The sequence below is a fragment of the Pseudopipra pipra genome, chromosome W, assembly GCF_036250125.1.
Source record: "Pseudopipra pipra isolate bDixPip1 chromosome W, bDixPip1.hap1, whole genome shotgun sequence".
Lineage (NCBI taxonomy): Eukaryota > Metazoa > Chordata > Aves > Passeriformes > Pipridae > Pseudopipra > Pseudopipra pipra.
This window is the reverse complement of record NC_087580.1, coordinates 544,642-561,000: the sequence shown is the minus strand read 5'-3', so window position 1 is coordinate 561,000 and position 16,359 is coordinate 544,642. Positions and strand designations below refer to the sequence as shown.

At 61.7% G+C, this 16,359-nt stretch overlaps 3 protein-coding genes across 3 annotated transcripts; 2 read left to right on the top strand and 1 right to left on the bottom strand.

Annotated features, from left to right (window-relative positions):
* Positions 1-135: 135 nt before the first annotated feature.
* Positions 136-7,592, bottom strand: LOC135404769 (zinc finger protein 692-like). Its single transcript, XM_064639505.1, has 11 exons — positions 7,543-7,592; positions 5,642-5,830; positions 5,509-5,540; positions 4,371-5,007; positions 3,987-4,106; positions 3,756-3,901; positions 2,086-2,188; positions 1,765-1,843; positions 1,385-1,499; positions 1,170-1,269; positions 136-1,044 (listed from the first exon to the last, which is right to left on the bottom strand). The coding sequence occupies exons 1-11, from the start codon at positions 7,590-7,592 to the stop codon at positions 885-887; spliced, it is 1,731 nt and encodes a 576-aa protein (XP_064495575.1). The 3' UTR covers positions 136-884.
* Positions 7,593-8,459: 867 nt separating this feature from the next.
* On the top strand, positions 8,460-12,024 carry LOC135405785 (early activation antigen CD69-like). Its single transcript, XM_064640384.1, has 6 exons — positions 8,460-8,800; positions 10,295-10,441; positions 10,661-10,750; positions 10,857-11,017; positions 11,120-11,244; positions 11,408-12,024. The coding sequence occupies exons 2-6, from the start codon at positions 10,297-10,299 to the stop codon at positions 11,520-11,522; spliced, it is 636 nt and encodes a 211-aa protein (XP_064496454.1). The 5' UTR covers positions 8,460-8,800; positions 10,295-10,296; the 3' UTR covers positions 11,523-12,024.
* Positions 12,025-14,275: 2,251 nt separating this feature from the next.
* LOC135405773 (C-type lectin domain family 7 member A-like) lies at positions 14,276-16,329 on the top strand. Its single transcript, XM_064640365.1, has 4 exons — positions 14,276-14,615; positions 14,842-15,227; positions 15,328-15,428; positions 15,592-16,329. The coding sequence occupies exons 1-4, from the start codon at positions 14,372-14,374 to the stop codon at positions 15,704-15,706; spliced, it is 846 nt and encodes a 281-aa protein (XP_064496435.1). The 5' UTR covers positions 14,276-14,371; the 3' UTR covers positions 15,707-16,329.
* Positions 16,330-16,359: the final 30 nt, after the last annotated feature.

Genomic DNA, 16,359 nt, shown 5'->3' with positions numbered 1-16,359 from the left:
GTTCTTTCTGCGTTGTCTTTTCTCCTCGATGGTGATCCTGCTGCGTTCTCAAAGGAAGCAGCAGCGTTAGAGATGGGGTGTCTCCAGACCACCCGATTGGAGGCCAGAGTAGACCAGTGATGAAGATCAATGTGGCCAAGGCTGATATGTTGTTTCAGGCAGTCCTTGTATCTCCTCTTCGGGGCTCCTCTCTTGCGGCAGCCGGTGGCAAGTTCACCCCAGAGCACGATCTTAGGGAGGGGGTGGTTGGTCCTTCATCCTGGAGACGTGCCCTGCCCAGCACAGCTGTGTTCTCAGCAACATGGCCTCAATACTTGTGACTGCTGCCTGTTCTAGAACAGATGGATTGGTCACATCATCTGACCAGTGGATGTTTAGGATTGTACGGAGGCAGCGTTGATGGAAGCGTTCCAGGAGTCGCAGGTGGTGGCTGTAGATGACCCATGATTCGGATCCATATAAAAGAGTAGACAGTACAATGGCTCTGTAAACACTGATCTTTGTGCTTTTCTTCAAGTGTTTATTACACCAAACTCTTTTATGGAGTTTTCCAAAAGCACTAAATGCCTTTGCTAACCTGTTGTCCATCTCTCCATCAATCTCACCATCCGAGGAGATGAGGCTGCCTAGGTAATTAAACTGCTGGACTGATTTGAGCTCTGATTGGCCAATGGTGATGTGGGGATGCTGGGGGACTTCCAGAGGTGCAGGTTGATGGAGAACTTCTGTTTTCTTTAAGCTGACTTCCAGCCCAAAGAGCTCAGCAGCCTCAGCAAAGCAGGATGTTAAACGCTGCAGAGCTGCTTCTGTGTGAGCGACGAGGGCGGCGTCATCAGCATAAAGCAGCTCCTGGACAAGATGGTTTAAGGTCTTGGTGTGGGCCTTCAGTCGCCTTTGGTTGAATAGGCTTCCATCCGTATGGTATCGGATGTAGATCCCGTCCTGATCTGGTGTATGAACTGGCACGAGGAGTCGGCGTCGTGTTTCCTCATGTGCCAGTTCAGGGAGGCCTTTTGGCGGCACGTGAAGCCGCAGATCTCACACCTGGGAAACAGGGATTGACAGGGATGGGGCTCAGGAAACACAGGGAGCAGCAAGGACTGGGACTTACTGGGATGGTGGGATGGGACTGGGACTCACTGGGAGGGTGGGATGGGACTGGGACTCACTGGAGGGGCTTCTCCCCGTTGTGGATGCGCCGGTGGATGAGGAGGTTGCTGTTGGTGCAGAAGGAGTGGGCACAGAACTCGCAGATGAAATCCCGCTGGTCTGGGGGGGAAAAGGCACCGGGATGAGATCCCACTGGATCGGAGCTGGGATCCCTCTGGAATGCCTTGGGATCCCTCTGGAATGCCTTGGGATCGCTCTGGAATGTCCCCCTCACCGCTGTGCAGCTTCTGGTGCTCCTTGAGGTGCTTCTTGAAGTTGAAGGATTTGCCGCAGGAGGGCTCGGGGCAGGTGAAGGTTTTCTGGTGCACGTGCTGGTACTTCTGGTGGTGCTGCAGGATCAGGAAAAACCCTCCTCAGATCCCAAATCCTGGTCCCAGGGGGCCCAGGGTGGGGTTTGGGTGGTTCTGAGTGGTTTTCGGTGGGTTTTGGGGGAGTTTGGGTGGTTTTGGCAGGTTTTGAGTGGTTTTGGGTGGGGTTTGGGCGGGTTTGAGGCGGGCTTTGGCTGATTTTTGGTAGTTTTGGGTGGGATTTGGGTGGGTTTGGGTGGAATTTGGGTGGGTTTGGGTGGGTTTCAGGCAGGTTTGAGGGTCTCACGTTCAGGTACTGGTACTTGGAGAAGATTTTCCCGCAGCCCTCGAAGTCGCAGAGGAGGATCTCGCGCTTCGCCGCCTTCCTGGAAAAACCAAAAACCAGGAAAACCCTTCCCAGGGCAGGGCTGGAAAACCTTTGGGACGCCCCTCTGGCTCCCTCCTCCACCTTCCTCACCCCTTTTCCCTCTTTTCCTTCTCCCCTTGGAGCTGCTTCCTCTTTTTCCCCCCCTAAAACCTTCCCTGGAGCTGCTCCTCATCCTCCCCACGGGTTGGGAAGAGCCCCGGGAGCTCCTCCAGCCCCTTCCCATCCCCTTTTTTTGGGTACCTGATCCTTTTGGGGCCGATCTGAGCCTCCTCCTCGTCCTTCCCCTGCGTCCTCCTCCGGCAGCTGCAACGGGAAAAACCTGCATGAGTCCCCTCCTTGTCCCCTCATTGTCCCACCAGGAAATTCCCAAGGAAATCCCACTTTAAATCCATCAGTTCTCTCTTTTTCCCCTCCCATTTTTCCCCCATCCCTTGGGAGCAGGAAGCACTGGAACAAACACACAGCTCAGGAGTCAAAAAAGGGGGAATAAATCCTTTATTTGCTCCTAAAAAAATCCATTCCCAAGCTTTGGATGCAATCCCAGGATGAAGATCCCAGACTAGCAGAGACCCCCCCCCAGGGAGGGATTTGGGGTCATTTAGCCCCAAAACCAGGGAATTCTGAGCTGGGATCCATGGATTTGGGGCTGGGGGTGTCTTTGTCCCCATCCCTCACCCCCCTCCGCCCCTCCTGGCTCCCCACGAAGGTCACAGGGGTTGGGGATCCCCCCCCAGCAAGGTCAGGGAGCCAAAACCCCTCCAAATTTGGGTACTGGACACCCAAACCAGGCCCAGGAACACGGATCTGCCCTGTGGTCGCCAGTGGGGTCATGGGGAGGGGGGCACCCCCCCTTGGGGACACAAGGCTCATGCCCTGCCCTCAACACCTGCCCACATTTGGGTGGTCCCAGTGGGTCCCTCAGCATGGAGACAGAGACAGAAACCCCCCCAGACCACCCCAAAAATACTCCCCCCCGTGACCACAAAATGCTCCCTCTGTGACCCCAAAATGTTCCCCCCTGACCCCAAAACGCTCCCCCCTGTGACCCCAAAACACTCCACCGTGACCACAAAAATGCTCCTCTTCTGACCCCAAAATGCTCCCCCCGACCCCAAAATGCTCCCCCCTGACCTGAAAACGCTCCCCCCAGTGACCCCCAAAACGCTCCCCCAATGACCTAAAAATGCTCCCCCAATGACCTAAAAATGCTCCCTCTGTGACCCCAAAACGCTCCCTCTGGTGACCCCAAAATGCTCCCCCTGTGACCCCAAAGCGCTCCCTTTGGTGACCCAAAAATGTTCCCCCTGTGACCCCAAAACCCTCCCCCCGTGACCCCAAAATGTTCCCCCTGTGACCCCAAAACAGGGGATAAATGGGGTGGGTGAGGGGGTTTGGGGGATAAATGGGGTGGGTGAGGGGGCTGGGGGGGGCTGGGATGTTGGGGAAGTCTGTGGGGGAATGGGCTGGATGAGGTTTGGGCGTAGAAGGACTTGGGCTGGACATGGAAGGATGTGGAAGGACATGGAAAGACATGGGTTGGACATGGGTTGGACATGGGTTGGATGTGGGTTGGACATGGTTGGACATGGGTTGGACATGGGTTGGACATGGGTTGGACCTGGTTGGACATGGGTTGGACCCGGTTGGACATGGGTTGGACATGGTTGGACATGGTTGGACCTGGTTGGACATGGTTAGACATGGGTTGGACATGGGTTGGACATGGGTTGGACATGGGTTGGACGTGGGTTGGACGTGGGTTGGACATGGTTAGACATGGGTTAGATGGGATGGGCAAGAAGAGGAGCCCAAGAGGCTCCCAGTGCCTCACTGGTCTGTACTGGGATACAGAGGAGGAAGAGCCTGAGAGCTCCCAGTGCCTCACTGGTCTGTACTGGGACCTCACCTGCCCAGGCCCGGGTGGTAGCTCTGGTCCCTCAGGTCACCACTGTAGGCCAGGTCATCTTCCTCCTCCTCCTCCTCCTTCTGGTCCTTCTCCTGCTCCTGCTCCTCCTGCTCCCGGGGCTCATTCCCAGGCTCCTTCTCGGGGCTGGAGCTGTAGGACATGGACACGGGGGGGGATCAGTCTGGGAGGGGGACAAAGGGGCCAAAGGGGACAATTTGGGGGGGTCACCACTCACCTCCCGCCCACTGCTGCCACGGGGGATGGCTCTGGGGGCACCTGGGGGGCTGCAAGGGGACAGGGGGGTGATGGGGGGGGACAGGAGGGTGATGGGGGGGACAGGAGGGTGATGGGGGGGCTGCAAGGGGACAGGAGGGGGCTGGAAGGGGACAGGGGGGTGATGGGGGGGACAGGAGGGTGATGGGGGGGCTGCAAGGGGACAGGAGGGGGCTGGAAGGGGACAGGAAGGTGATGGGGGAGACAGGAGGGTGGGGGGGAGTGGAAGGGGACAGGAGGGGGTTGGAAGGGGACAGGGGGATGATGGGGAGGACAGGAGGGTGATGGGGAGAGTGGAAGGGGACAGGAGGGGGCTGGAAGGGGACAGGAAGGTGATGGGGGAGACAGGAGGGTGGGGGGGGGTGGAAGGGGACAGGAGGGTGATGGAGGGGACAGGAAGGGATTGGAAGGGGAGAGGAGGGTGAGGGAGGGGCTGGAAGGGGACAGGGGGGTGATGGGGGGGTGGAAGGGGACAGGGGGGTGATGGGGGGGCCATGAGAGGAAGAGGAGGAGAAGGGTGAGGATGGAGGGCGGGGAAGGGCCCCGGGGTTGTCCCAACCCCTGATCCCAGTGGGACGAGCCCCCAGAGCGGGATGGGGTTGGGGGTGCTGGTGGGTGACGGTGGGGACCCAGGGGGTGCTGAGGGCACAGAGGTGACCCCGGGCGGGGGGGGAACTCACCTGTTCCCCCAGCCCTGCCATGCCACCCTTCTGCCCTGGCCACCCCTTCTTCCTCTTCCTCCTCCTCCTTATCCAAGGGGTCTTCCAGCTCCGGGGGTGCTCCTGGGGGTGTCCCACGCCCCCCGGGGTCCCCCCAGGAGAAGCGGTGCCCGGCCACGCACTCCCAGACCAGGGGGTCGGCACTGCCCGGCGCCGGCGGCCGCACGTCGGGCACGAAGCCGCATTCCTGCCTGTGCCCCTGGGACAGGAGCACCAGGCGCTGCAGGGAGGCTGGGTGGAGATGGCCAGGCTCCCCTGGATCCCCTGGGAGACACCAGAAATAGGGAAAATCCTTGAGGAAATGGGTCAGAGAGGGGGGTTTGGGGGGGCGCGAATGGGGGAAATACGGAAATCTTTGAGGAAATGGTTTCGAAATGGGGAGGGGGTGGGGTTTAAACAGGGAAAACGTGGAAATCCTTGAGGAAATGGTTCCAAAATAGGGGTTTGGGGGAAACGTGGAAATCCTTGAGGAAATGGTTCCAAAAGGGGGTTTGGGGGGGTTAAATAGCAAAATATGGAAATCTTTGAGGAAAGGGCTCCTAAATGGTGTTTTGGGGGGGTTAAACAGGGAAAACACGGAAATCCTTGAAGAAATGGTTCCAAAATGGTGGGTTTTGGGAGGGGGGGGAGACTCAACCTGGGAGGGCCAAGAAGCCTCTCTCTGCACTGACATCCAAATGGGTGGGCAGCACCCCGATTTTGGGGAGGGGGAGGCACCCACCCCGGGTGGGCAACATCCCAATTTGGGGAGGGGGAGGCACCCACCTGAGCTCCGGGTGCCACCGGGGTTGCTGTACCTGCAGGGACAGGATGGGGTCAGCAGGGACAGAGCCGACCCGACCCCAACCCAGGGTGGGGAGGGGAGGTTTTGGGGGGCTTAGGGGACCCCCCCAGCGACCTGTCGAGCAGGAACTGGGTGAGCTGGGAGTGCAGGGCGAAGCCGAGCTGCTCCTTGAGGCGGCACCAGCGCTCCAGGTGCCCCCCGATGCGGATCCGGCAGCGGCTCCGCCGCGCGTCCAACTCCCGCCGCCGCTGCCGCCGGACAACCTCGGGGGCGACCCCCCCGCGCCGGGGACACGGGCAGGGGCTGGGGGGACAAGGGGAGGGTCAGGAGGTGGGCTGGGGGCACAGGGAAGGGCTGGGGGGACAGGAGAGGGTCAGGGGGGTGGGCTGGGGGCGCGGGGAGGGACTGGGGGGGGTGAGGTGGGAGAATTTGGAATGTCCATGGGGACAAGGGGAGGGGCTGGGGGGACAGGGGAGGGTCAGAGGGGTGGGCTGGGCGTGCAAGGAGGGGCTGGGGGGGACACAGTGGGGGTCAGTGGGGGGACATCGGGGTGGTCCAGCACTGGATGGGGGAGTTCAGGTGAGGAATTTGGGGTGTCCTGGCACCATGGGGAGGGTAGGGGGGGTCAGGTGAGGAATTTGGGGTGTTCTGGCTCCGGGGGGGTGGGTCTGGGGGGCTTCAGGTGGGGCCACAGGGACACGGGGAAGGATCAGAGGGGTCACAAGGAAGGGGGGAGCTGAGGGGGGGAACCCCCTCAATCCCCGCCCCAGGCCCCGCCTCCTCGCTTTGACCCCGCCCCTCGGACCCCCGATGCCACCTCCCTCTTGGCCCCGCCTGCGTCGGCTCAAGCCCCGCCCCCACAAGCCCCGCCCCCACAAGCCCCGCCCCCACCGTTTCCCCCGGGCCCCTCCCCCCCCCTCCCGTTCCCGCCGCCGGACCTTAAAGTGTGGGGGGGGGAAGTGGCGGCAGAACGGCGGCGGGCGGGAGGGGAAGAGCCGGATTTTGGGGGCTCTGTCCCGCTCCTGCCGCCCCCGCCGCCCCCTCCCCATCCCCCTGAACCTCCTCCGCCGCTCCGCGCTCCATCCCGCGCCGAGGGGGCCCCACCCCGGGCCGTGCCCCCTTTAAGAGCCGCCGGACGTGCCCCCCCCCCCCGTCACACCACTGGATGAGGGGGGGACACGGGAGAGGTCGGGGGGCAAGGAGGGGGACCCAGGGACACGGGTGGACACGGGAGACGCGGGGGGTCACGGGGAGACACGAGGGGACACGGAATACGGGGGAACACAGGGGGGACACGGGAGGGGGCGAGGGGGCCACGGGGAGACACGGGAGAGGAGGGGGGACACGGAGGAACACAGGAGAGGAGGGGGGACACGGAGGAACACAGGAGAGGAGGGGGGATACAGAGGAATACAGGGACACGGGGGGACCCAGAGGAACACGGGACGGGGCTGTTACGGGGGTACATCCAGGTCCCAAAGGGCATCGAAACCCCAAACACAGCCCCGTACGAGGGGGGGGCAGAGCCACTGCTGGGGGCACGGGGTGGGGTGGGGGCAGAGGATCCTTTATCCCCCGTGCGCACCTCCAAGGCGGACAGCAAAGTCCTCGTTTTTTAGGGCTGCAACTGGTCGGGGAGCCCTCGTGTACTCCTCAGACCCGGCCTCCTCCGTGGAGGATGTGCCGTCCCGTAACCGCCCCGTCCCGTGTCCCCCTGGGTCACCCCCGTGTCCCTGTGTTCCTCCGTGTCCCCCCGTGTCTTCTGCGTCCCCCCCCGTGTCCCCCCATGTTCCTTGGGTCTCCACGTATTCCTGCGTTCCTCGGCGACAATCTCGCCTCTGCCTCGTCCCTGCCCTCCTCGGCAACATTTTCGCGTCTGCCTTGACCCTGCCCTCCTCAGCGACAGTCTCTCCTCTGCCTCGTCCCCGCCCCCGGGACAATCTCTCCTCTGCCTCGTCCCCGTCTGCCTCGTCACTGCCTCCTCAGCGACAATCTCTCCTCTGCCTCGTCCCTACCTTCCTCGACGTTTTCTGGTCTGCCTTGTCCCCACCCTCCTCGGCAACATTTTCGCGTTTGCCTCGTCCCTGCCCTCCTCAGCGACAATCTCGCCTCTTCCTCGTCCCTGCCTTCCTCGGCAACATTTTCGCGTCCTCTGCCTCGTCACTGCCTCCTCAGCGAGAGTCTCTCCTCTGTCTCGTCCCCGCCCTCCTCGGCAACATTTTCGCGTCCTCTGCCTCGTCCCTGCCCTCCTCGGCGACAATCTCTCCTCTGCCTCGTCCCCGCCCCCGGGACAATCTCGCCTCTGCCTTGACCCTGTGGACCTCGGTGTCGCGTGTGTCGGCGGTGCTGGGAGCGGGCTCTGGCGAGCACCGAGGGTGAAGTGTTTGGACCGGCGGCCCCCGGTGGCTCTCACCGACTAGAGGGGGACCTGGTGTGTAGGTCCATATGCTGTTTTCAGGGCCTCATAGAATCCTCTGTGATCACCCGTATCTGCGCATAATTGAATTTTTCCTGCTAGACTGATCCACCACTTGTTCTGGATGTCACGGAGTTGCTGTTGGAGCTTGCTGCGTGCGAGACGAAAGGCGGCTTTTCTTACATGACAAGAAGGCTGAGCGAGGTGTGCTCGGTGGGCAGTTCTCCCTCAACAATTCCTGGATCTCTTAATTGTTTTCATCAAACCAGCCCGTGTTCTTCTTGAAGGAGAAAAGTTCCTCAGAGGACTGCAGGATGCAGTTGCTGGACGGCGATCTGACCGCGCCGGGAGAGAAGGAGAATGACGAACAGCGCCGGGCGAGAACGAGAACGAACAGCGCCGTGCTGGGCTGCACAGCGATCGCGCCGCGCCGGGAGAGAAGGAGAACGACGAACAGCGCCCTGCTGGGCTGCACAGCGATCGTGCCGCGCCGGGAGAGAAGGAGAACGACGAACAGCGCCCTGCTGGGCTGCACAGCGATCGTGCCGCGCCGGGAGAGAAGGAGAACGACGAACATTGCCGTGCTCGGCTGCACAGCGATCAGAGCGCCCCGGGTGAGAACGAGAACGAACCGCGCCCGGCTGCCCGGCGATCGGAGCGCCCCGGGCTTTCTTCCTACGCTCCTCTCATTGGCCGGAGCTGGTCAGCCCGTCATGTTGCACCCGCCCCCGTGTGCCTGAAATGCCCCGGCGCCGAAACGCAGGTGTGCAAACGCGGGGAATCGTCGGCGGAGAAGAAGGAAAAGGAGAAAGAGGAGGAGAAGAAGGAGAAGGAGAGCGCGTGTTGTCCAGGCGCAGGTGGGAACCGCTCGGTGCTGCCGGGGCTCGGGGAGCAGAGGGGGTGAAAAGGGGGGTCCGGCGGGTTCGCCTTGCCCTGGGCGGGGAGTGCTGGTGGTGCTGGGGAGGGGGCTCTGGCGGGCTCTGGCGGGCACTGAGGGTGAAGAGTTTGGAGCGGCCGTCCCCGGTGGCTCTCAGCGGGTCTCAACGCCGGCCCCGCGCAGCCCGATCGCTCATCGCGCCGCATCGGCCGCGGGGTCGGGGACGGGGGACCGGGGGGAGCCACCGACTGGGCCGGCGGGGCTGTCTCTGTACCCAACCGTGCGCCCCCGTCGGGGATCGTCCCGGTGCCTCCCGGTCGGACAGAGTTGGCTGCCCCGTCCCCGGGAGTGTTCCCGGCCAGGTGGGACCGGGCTTGGAGCCACCGGGGCTGCTGCGAGGTGTCCGGGGCAGCGGGGGGATGGGATGGGCTTGAAGGTCCCTCCTATCCCAAGCCATTCTTGGACTGAATGACAGATGCGATCCTGCCATGCCGGGGCTGGAGCCACGGCGCTGCTGCTTTTCTTTCCAGTCCCCGGCACAGTTTACAAGCAGTGACTCATTAGTCCAGGCACGAGCCGCTGGGCACAGTCCCTCTCTGGACTGTTCTCTACCTATTCTCTACAGTCTGACACAATGCTCTGGGGAACGGTCCTACCCGTGTGGGGAGTGTGGGAAGAGCTTCAGTGACAGCTCCACCCTGATCCAACACCGGCACATCCGCAGTGGGGAACGGCCCTACAAGTGCTTGGAATGTGGGGAGAGGTTTCAGACCAGCTCAGATGTCCTCAGGCATGAGCAGACACACACAGGGGAGAGGCACCGACTGCGGGAAGGGCTTCAAGCAGAGCTCCAGTCTTGTCAAGCACCGGCACATCCACACCAGAGAGAGACCCTGCAAGTGTGGGGAGTGTGGGAAGAGCTTCTCCAGGAGCTCTGCCTTGACCTCACACCAACGGACCCACCCATTATCCTGAGGATGTGGGGAGCCCCTCTGACCCCCTGCTGTGCCCCCTCCAGGCCATCCTGCACTAGGAGGGGCACATGGACTGTGGGGGCCTCTGGGGGGTCCTATTTACCTTGGGGGGTCCCTGTGGGTCTGGGAGTGTCCCTGTGGGTCTCTGTGGATTCGGAGGGGTCCCCGGGGGTCCCTCTGACCCCTCCATGCCCCCCCCCCGGCCATCCTGCACCAGGAGGGGCAGGGGGCTCTGGGGGGTCACTATGAGTCTGGGGAGGTCCCTGTAAGTCTGTGTGTATCTGGGGGAGCCTGGGGGGTCCCTGAGGATTTGAGGTCCCCCCTCTAACCCCCCCCGTCTCCCCCCCAGGCCATCCTGCACCAGGAGGGGCACGTGGACGACACTCTGACCCTCACCCGCTCCCAGCACCAGGAGTCGCAGGTTCCTGGTCGCAGGAACACCAGGCAAACATCTGTAGTGGTGTTAAATCTGCACTCAAAGAGGTTTTTTTCTCCCCTAGCAATGCCTCAGGTTCAAGATGGGGCTTGTCCTGGTCAGGAAGGTGCCTCTTCTAACTGGAATGGTGAGAATGCAGAGGAGTCCCTGAGTCTCCAGGATGGAACAGAAAAAAGGAATATACAAAAAACGATCCTTGGGAAATGTCAGGGTGAGTGCAGGGCCACCTGTGGCCTGTAGGGAGGGGACAGTGTTGCCAACAGAGGACGGGGCTGGCAAGTGTGAGGCTGCTCCAGGGGTCTGGAAGAGGCCTCTCACCCCATCAGTGGCTGGTGACAACACTTCTGGCTGCTCTGGTGTTGGGTGGGGGGATGTGAGGGCTGGGCTTGCTCAGGACAGCTCCATCCTCACGGCCACTGTCTCTTTCCAGCTCTAGGCAATTGGTTCAGATCCTGCCGAGGGCTGACTGTGCTCCTGTGTGTGATCCTGGTTTTAGTGGTGGCTGTGATTGTGCTGGCAGGTAAGGGAGGAGCAGCTGCCTCGCCCAACCCCTCTGCACAGGGCTGGGGTCCATGCTCTCTGTGGAGGGGAATCCTCAGATTCTTTGTCTCCCTTTGTCTCTCCAGTTGCACTTAAGTTTTCACAGCGTGTGGCTTGTCCTGAGGCCTGGGAGCAGCACAACAGCGTCTGTTACTACCTCTTGAGGGATTGGAGGACCTGGGAGCAGGCTCAGAATCGATGCTCCAAGCTCGGAGCCTCCCTGGCCGTGTTCAGTGACAAGGAAATGGTGAGTGAGGGGCTCTGGGAGGTGTTTGGGTGGCAGAGGGGAGGCTGAGGGGGGTTCCTGGCCCGGGGCAGCTCTCACTGCCTGCTCCTCTCTCCCTCACAGGACCACCTCCTCTCTCCCTCCCCGGGCCACGTCTTCCGCCTCAATGGCAACCTGGATTACTGGCTCGGGCTGCGGAGATGGGGCGAGCGGCTGCAGTGGGTGGACGGCAGCAGCTACAACTCCTCGTGAGTCCCGGGGGGACGGGCAGGGGATGGGGGGGACGAGGCTGCTGGGACTGTCCCTCCTGGGCAGCGCTTGTCTCCTCATGTGCTGGGGCAACGGGCAGAGACGACCTGTCCTGTTAACAGACCTGCCCTGTAACAGTGCTGTCTCTGCTCCTCATTGCAGGCTGGAGGTCCTGGGCAATTCAGAGTGTGTGTACCTGGCGGACCATAAACTCAGGAGTGAGGACTGTTCAAAGCAGCTGCCGTATCTCTGCAGCAAACCCCAACCTCACCTGTAATGGAAGTGAGGGAGAAAGGACCTTCTCCATCCTGAAGACTCACAGCTTTCCTTCTTCCACTAGCACAGGGATGTCCTTCCACAGATGAACATTTGCTTTGTGACACATCTCAGCACAACCTCAGGAACCTCGGTGCCTTTTGTCATTGTCACCTCAGTAGCTGGTCTCAAGGAGGTGAACCTGCAGGGACATGATGTGGAAGTGGACGTGTGCCTTCGTGGACTAGGGGTTTCTTTCTCCACAAGTCTTCCTCATTCTCTATTTATATTTACTTTATATTTATACTCTAACAGTTTACACTACATGCACTGTATTCAAGCACGAGTGCCTGAATGTGCTCGTGTGAAGTATTTTTCCATTGCTGAACGCTACTTGAATCAATGAATGTGAACCTGGGATGTCCTGATTGTGGCCTCAGCAGAGTTACTGTATCAGTGCTGCTGCTGTGCTTCTCTCTTCTTCTCCTTTTTTACTCATTTGTATTAAAGTTTGTACGACCCCACTGCTGTCCCTCATGTCCTGGTCAGCACCGACAGCCCCTTCCCTTCCCGTGTTCCATCCCAGGGAAAACACATCCCGGGGGACCTCATTTCCCTCCCTTGCCCCCCAGCAGGTACTGGGAGGCACTGGGGAGCATCAGGGAGCATTGGAGGGCACAGGGGGGGACTGGGAAAAGACTGGTGGGCACTGGGGAACACTGGATCTGGGCTGGGAGGCACTAGGGAGTATTGGTGGGCACTTGGAGGGCACTAGGGCACGCTGGGAGGATCTGGGGGATACTGGGAGGCACTGGGGGTTATTAGGAAGGGCACGTATCTCCACCAGCACAGCTCACAACCTCATAAGGGCACACAAGCTTCTGCCCCACTAAAATGATTAGGGCAAGCCTTTCACTCCCTACTTTTCCTGAGCCACCTACACACAGTCGCAGGGATATTCCCGGGGAGATTCGCTCACCCACGACCCTCTGAGCAGGACTGTCCCACCCGCCCTCCTGCCGGTCTGGGGACCCCCCAGCCCGCCGAGCCCCCTCCGCCTCCCCCAAATTGGACTGGCAAAAAGCTCTGTGTGGTCCGAAGTCCCTCCTCTCCTCTCGCCCGGTGCCGCAGCCGCCACCGCCCCCTCGGTGTGACGGGGCCGTCCGGGGAACGGCTCCTGTTACACCCGCCCGCCAGCACTGAACGGCAGGTACCCAAACGCGGGGAAGCGGCGGCGGAGAAGAAGGAGGAGAAAGAGAAGGAGAAAGAGAAGGGAGAAGGGAGAAGGAGAAAGAGAAGGGAGAAGGGAGGAGAGCGCGTGTGGTCCAGGCGCAGGTGGGATGCGCTCGGTGCTGCCGGGGCTCGGGGAGCGGGAGGGGGCGAAAAAGGGGAGTGCCGGCGGTGCTGGAGAGGAGGCTCTGGCGGGCTCTGGGGGTGAAGTGTTTGGAGCGGTGGCCCCCGGTGGCTCTCACCGGGTCTCAGCGCCGGCCCCGCGCAGCCCGATCGCTCATCGCGCTGCATCCCCGGGTCACCCCCGTGTCCCCGCGTTCCTCCTCGTCCCCCCGCCCCTCCCGTGTCCCCTCTGGAGCCGGCCGGCGCCGGCGGCGGCGGGGGGGCGGAGCCGGCGGAGGGGCGGAGCCGGCGGGGGGACGGAGCCGGCCGTCTTCGGCGGTCCAGGTGCGGGTGGGATCCGCTCGGTGCTGCCGGGGCTCGGGCAGCGGGAGGGGGCGAAAAGGGGGGTCTGAAGGGTTCGCCTTGCCCTGGGTGGAGAGTGTGTGCTGGCCGCCCACCCCGGCGGAGGGCAGGACAGCCCTCTCCCGCCACGAGGTGCGGTCCAGGGGCAAGTGGGATCCGCTCGGTGCTGCCGGGGCTCCGGGAGCGGGAGGGGGCGAAAAGGGGGGTCTGGAGGGTTCGCCTTGTCCTGGGTGGAGAGTGTCGGCGGTTCTGGGGAGGGGGCTCTGGCGGGCGCTGGGGGTGAAGTGTTTCGATCGGTGGCCCCCGGTGGCTCTCACCGGGTCTCAGCGCCGGCCCCGCGCAGCCCGCGCGGCCCGCGCAGCCCGATCGCAGCCCGATCATCGCGCCGCATCCCTGGGTCAGCGCCGTGTCCCCGTGTTCCTCCTCGTCCCCCCGCCCCTCCCGTGTTCCCCCTGTGGAGCGACCCACCGGCGGAGGCAGCCGGCGGCGTTGGTGACAAGGGGCGGAGCCGGGCGAGGGGTGCGGGCGGTCCAGGCGCAGGTGGGATCCGCTCGGTGCTGCGGGGGCTCGGGGAGCGGGAGGGGGCGAAAAGGGGGGTCTGGCGGGTTCGCCTTGCCCTGGGCCGGGGGGTGCTGGCGGTGCGGGCGCTGGAAGTGAAGAGTTTGGAGCGGTGGCCCCCGGTGGCTCTCAGCGGGTCTCAGCGCCGGCCCCGCGCAGCCCGATCGCTCATCGCGCCGCATCGGCCGCGGGGTCGGGGAGGGGGGACCGGGGGCAGCCACCGACCGGGCCGGCGGGGCTGTCTCTGTACCCAACCGTGCGCCCCCGTCGGGGATCGTCCCGGTGCCTCCCGGTCGGACAGAGTTGGCTGCCCCGTCCCCGGGAGTGTTCCCGGCCAGGTGGGACCGGGCTTGGAGCCACCGGGGCTGCTGCGAGGTGTCCGGGGCAGCGGGGGGATGGGATGGGCTTGAAGGTCCCTCCTATCCCAAACCATTCTTGGATTGAATGACAGATGCGATCCTGCAGCCAGCCTGGAGAAGATCGAGGTGCTGCTTTTCCTGCTGCTCCCTGGGACATTTTGCAAGCAGTGACTCATTCCTCAGCGCTCAGTGTCCCTGGGCTCCAAACTGCTGTGGGCAGGAGCCGCTGGGCACAATCCCCCTCTCTGGACTGTTCTCTATGTATTCTCTACAGTCTGACACAGTGCTCCTGTTAAATCTGCACTCAAAGAGGGTTTTTATTTCACCCCTAGTGATGCCTCAGGTTCAAGACGCGGCTTGTCCCCTTCAAGAAGGTGCCTCTTCTAACTTTGCAGTGATTCAAGATATGGAGGGTGAACACAACTGGAATGGTGAGAATACAGAGGAGTCCCTGAGTCACCAGGATGGATCAGAAACAAGGAAGACCCTCAGAAAACATCTGGGTGATTGCAGGGCCACCAGTGTCCTATAGGGAGGGGACAGTGTCACCCCACGAGGGCAGGGCTGGCAAGTGTGAGGCTGCTCCAGGTGCATGGAAGAGGCCTCTCGGCCCCGTCAGTGGCTGGTGCCGACACTTCTGGCTGCTCTGGTGTTGGGTGGGGGGATGTGAGGGCTAGGCCTGCTCAGCAAAGCCCCGTCCTCACGGCCAGTGGCTCTTTCCTCCTCCAGGCAATTGGTTCAGATCCCGCCGAGGGCTGACTGTGCTCCTGGTGCTGTCTGTGCTCCTGATTCTGGCTTTGGTGATGGCTGTGGCTGTGCTGGCAGGTGAGGAAGGAGCAGCTGCCTCAGCACAGAGGCAGCTCTGGGCACAGGGCTGGGCTCCCTGCTCCCTGTGGAGGGGAATCCTCAGACGTTCTCCCTTTCCTTCTTCAGAAAGACTTAGAGAGATTCCAGTCACACCCGGGGCTCCAGAGTTTCTGGCTTGTCCCGAGGCCTGGGTCGGGTACAACAGGGTCTGTTACTACCTCTCGAGGGATGAGGGGAACTGGGAGCAGGCTCGGGATCGGTGCTCCAAGCTCGGGGCCTCCCTGGCCGTGCTCAGCGACAAGGAGATGGTGAGTGAGGGGCTCTGGGGGCTGTGGGTGGCAGAGGGGAGGCTGAGGGGGGTTCCTGGCCTGGGCCAGCTCTCACTACCCACTCCTCTCTCCCTCCCAGGGCTTCCTCTTCCGCCTCAATGGCAACCTGGATTACTGGCTCGGGCTCCAGAGACGGGGCGAGCGGCTGCAGTGGGTGGACGGCAGCAGCTACAACTCCTCGTGAGTCCTGGGGGGATGGGCAGGGGATGGGGGGGATGAGGCTGCTGGGACTGTCCCTCCTGGGCAGTGCTTGTCTCCTCATGTGCTGGGGCAACGGGCAGAGACGACCTGTCCTGTTAACAGACCTGCCCTGTAACAGCGCTGTCTCTGCTCCTCATTGCAGGCTGGAGGTCCTTGGCAATTCAGAGTGTGTGTACCTGGCAGACCATAAACTCAGGAGTGAGAACTGTTCAAAGCAGCTGCCGTATCTCTGCAGCAAACCCCAACCTCACCTGTAATGGAAGTGAGGGAGAAAGGACCTTCTCCATCCTGAAGACACAGCTTTCCTTCTTCCACTAGCCCAGGGATGTCCTTCTGCGGGTGAATGTTTACTTTCTGACACATCTCAGCACAACCTCAGGAACCTCGGTGCCTTTTGTCATCGTTACCTCAGTAGCTGATCTCAAGGTGAACCTGCAGGGACATGATGTGGAAGTGGATGTGTGCCTTCATGGACTAGAGGCTTCTTTCTCCACAAGTTTTCCTAATTTTCTACGACTGTTTATATTGGTGTAGGTGCATAACACCACGGTGCTTTAATGTGCGCATGTGAAGTATTTTTACCCTCTAAGGAGTCTTTCTGCTGTGCCTTTTGCAATCGGTTATGTCTATCTCATATTGGCCTCATTAGCCACCAGCGTGCCTGTAACAAATGTGGATAGAGCCTTCCTTAATCTTCGTTCGTGAAGCCTAGCCATGACAAATGAAGTATTTAGCCGCTGCTGAAAGCTATATGAACCTATGAATGTGAATGTAGAATGTCCTGATTGTGGCCTCAGCAGAGTTACTGTATCAGTGCTGCCGCTGTGCTTCTCTCTCCTTCTCCTTTTTTTACATTTATATTAAAGTTTGTACGACCCCACGGCTGTCCCTCGTGTCCTGGTCGGTGCGG

What these genes read in the sequence shown, in the direction of transcription:
- LOC135404769 (XM_064639505.1), bottom strand. Translation starts at nt 7,592, where the DNA reads ATGTTGCCGAGGAGGGTGGGGACAAGGCAGACCAGAAAACGTCGAGGA. An exon ending in CCACCCCCCCCCACCCTCCT is followed by an intron (nt 4,107 to 4,370) that starts GTCTCCCCCATC and finishes GTCCCCTTGCAG; the next exon opens with CCCCCCCATCACCCTCCTGT. An exon ending in GTGGCAGCAGTGGGCGGGAG is followed by an intron (nt 3,902 to 3,986) that starts GTGAGTGGTGAC and finishes CATGTCCTACAG; the next exon opens with CTCCAGCCCCGAGAAGGAGC.
- LOC135405785 (XM_064640384.1), top strand. Translation starts at nt 10,297, where the DNA reads ATGCCTCAGGTTCAAGATGGGGCTTGTCCTGGTCAGGAAGGTGCCTCT. An exon ending in GATCCTTGGGAAATGTCAGG is followed by an intron (nt 10,442 to 10,660) that starts GTGAGTGCAGGG and finishes GTCTCTTTCCAG; the next exon opens with CTCTAGGCAATTGGTTCAGA. An exon ending in GGCTGTGATTGTGCTGGCAG is followed by an intron (nt 10,751 to 10,856) that starts GTAAGGGAGGAG and finishes TTGTCTCTCCAG; the next exon opens with TTGCACTTAAGTTTTCACAG.
- LOC135405773 (XM_064640365.1), top strand. Translation starts at nt 14,372, where the DNA reads ATGTATTCTCTACAGTCTGACACAGTGCTCCTGTTAAATCTGCACTCA. An exon ending in GACCCTCAGAAAACATCTGG is followed by an intron (nt 14,616 to 14,841) that starts GTGATTGCAGGG and finishes TTCCTCCTCCAG; the next exon opens with GCAATTGGTTCAGATCCCGC. An exon ending in GGCAGCAGCTACAACTCCTC is followed by an intron (nt 15,429 to 15,591) that starts GTGAGTCCTGGG and finishes TCCTCATTGCAG; the next exon opens with GCTGGAGGTCCTTGGCAATT.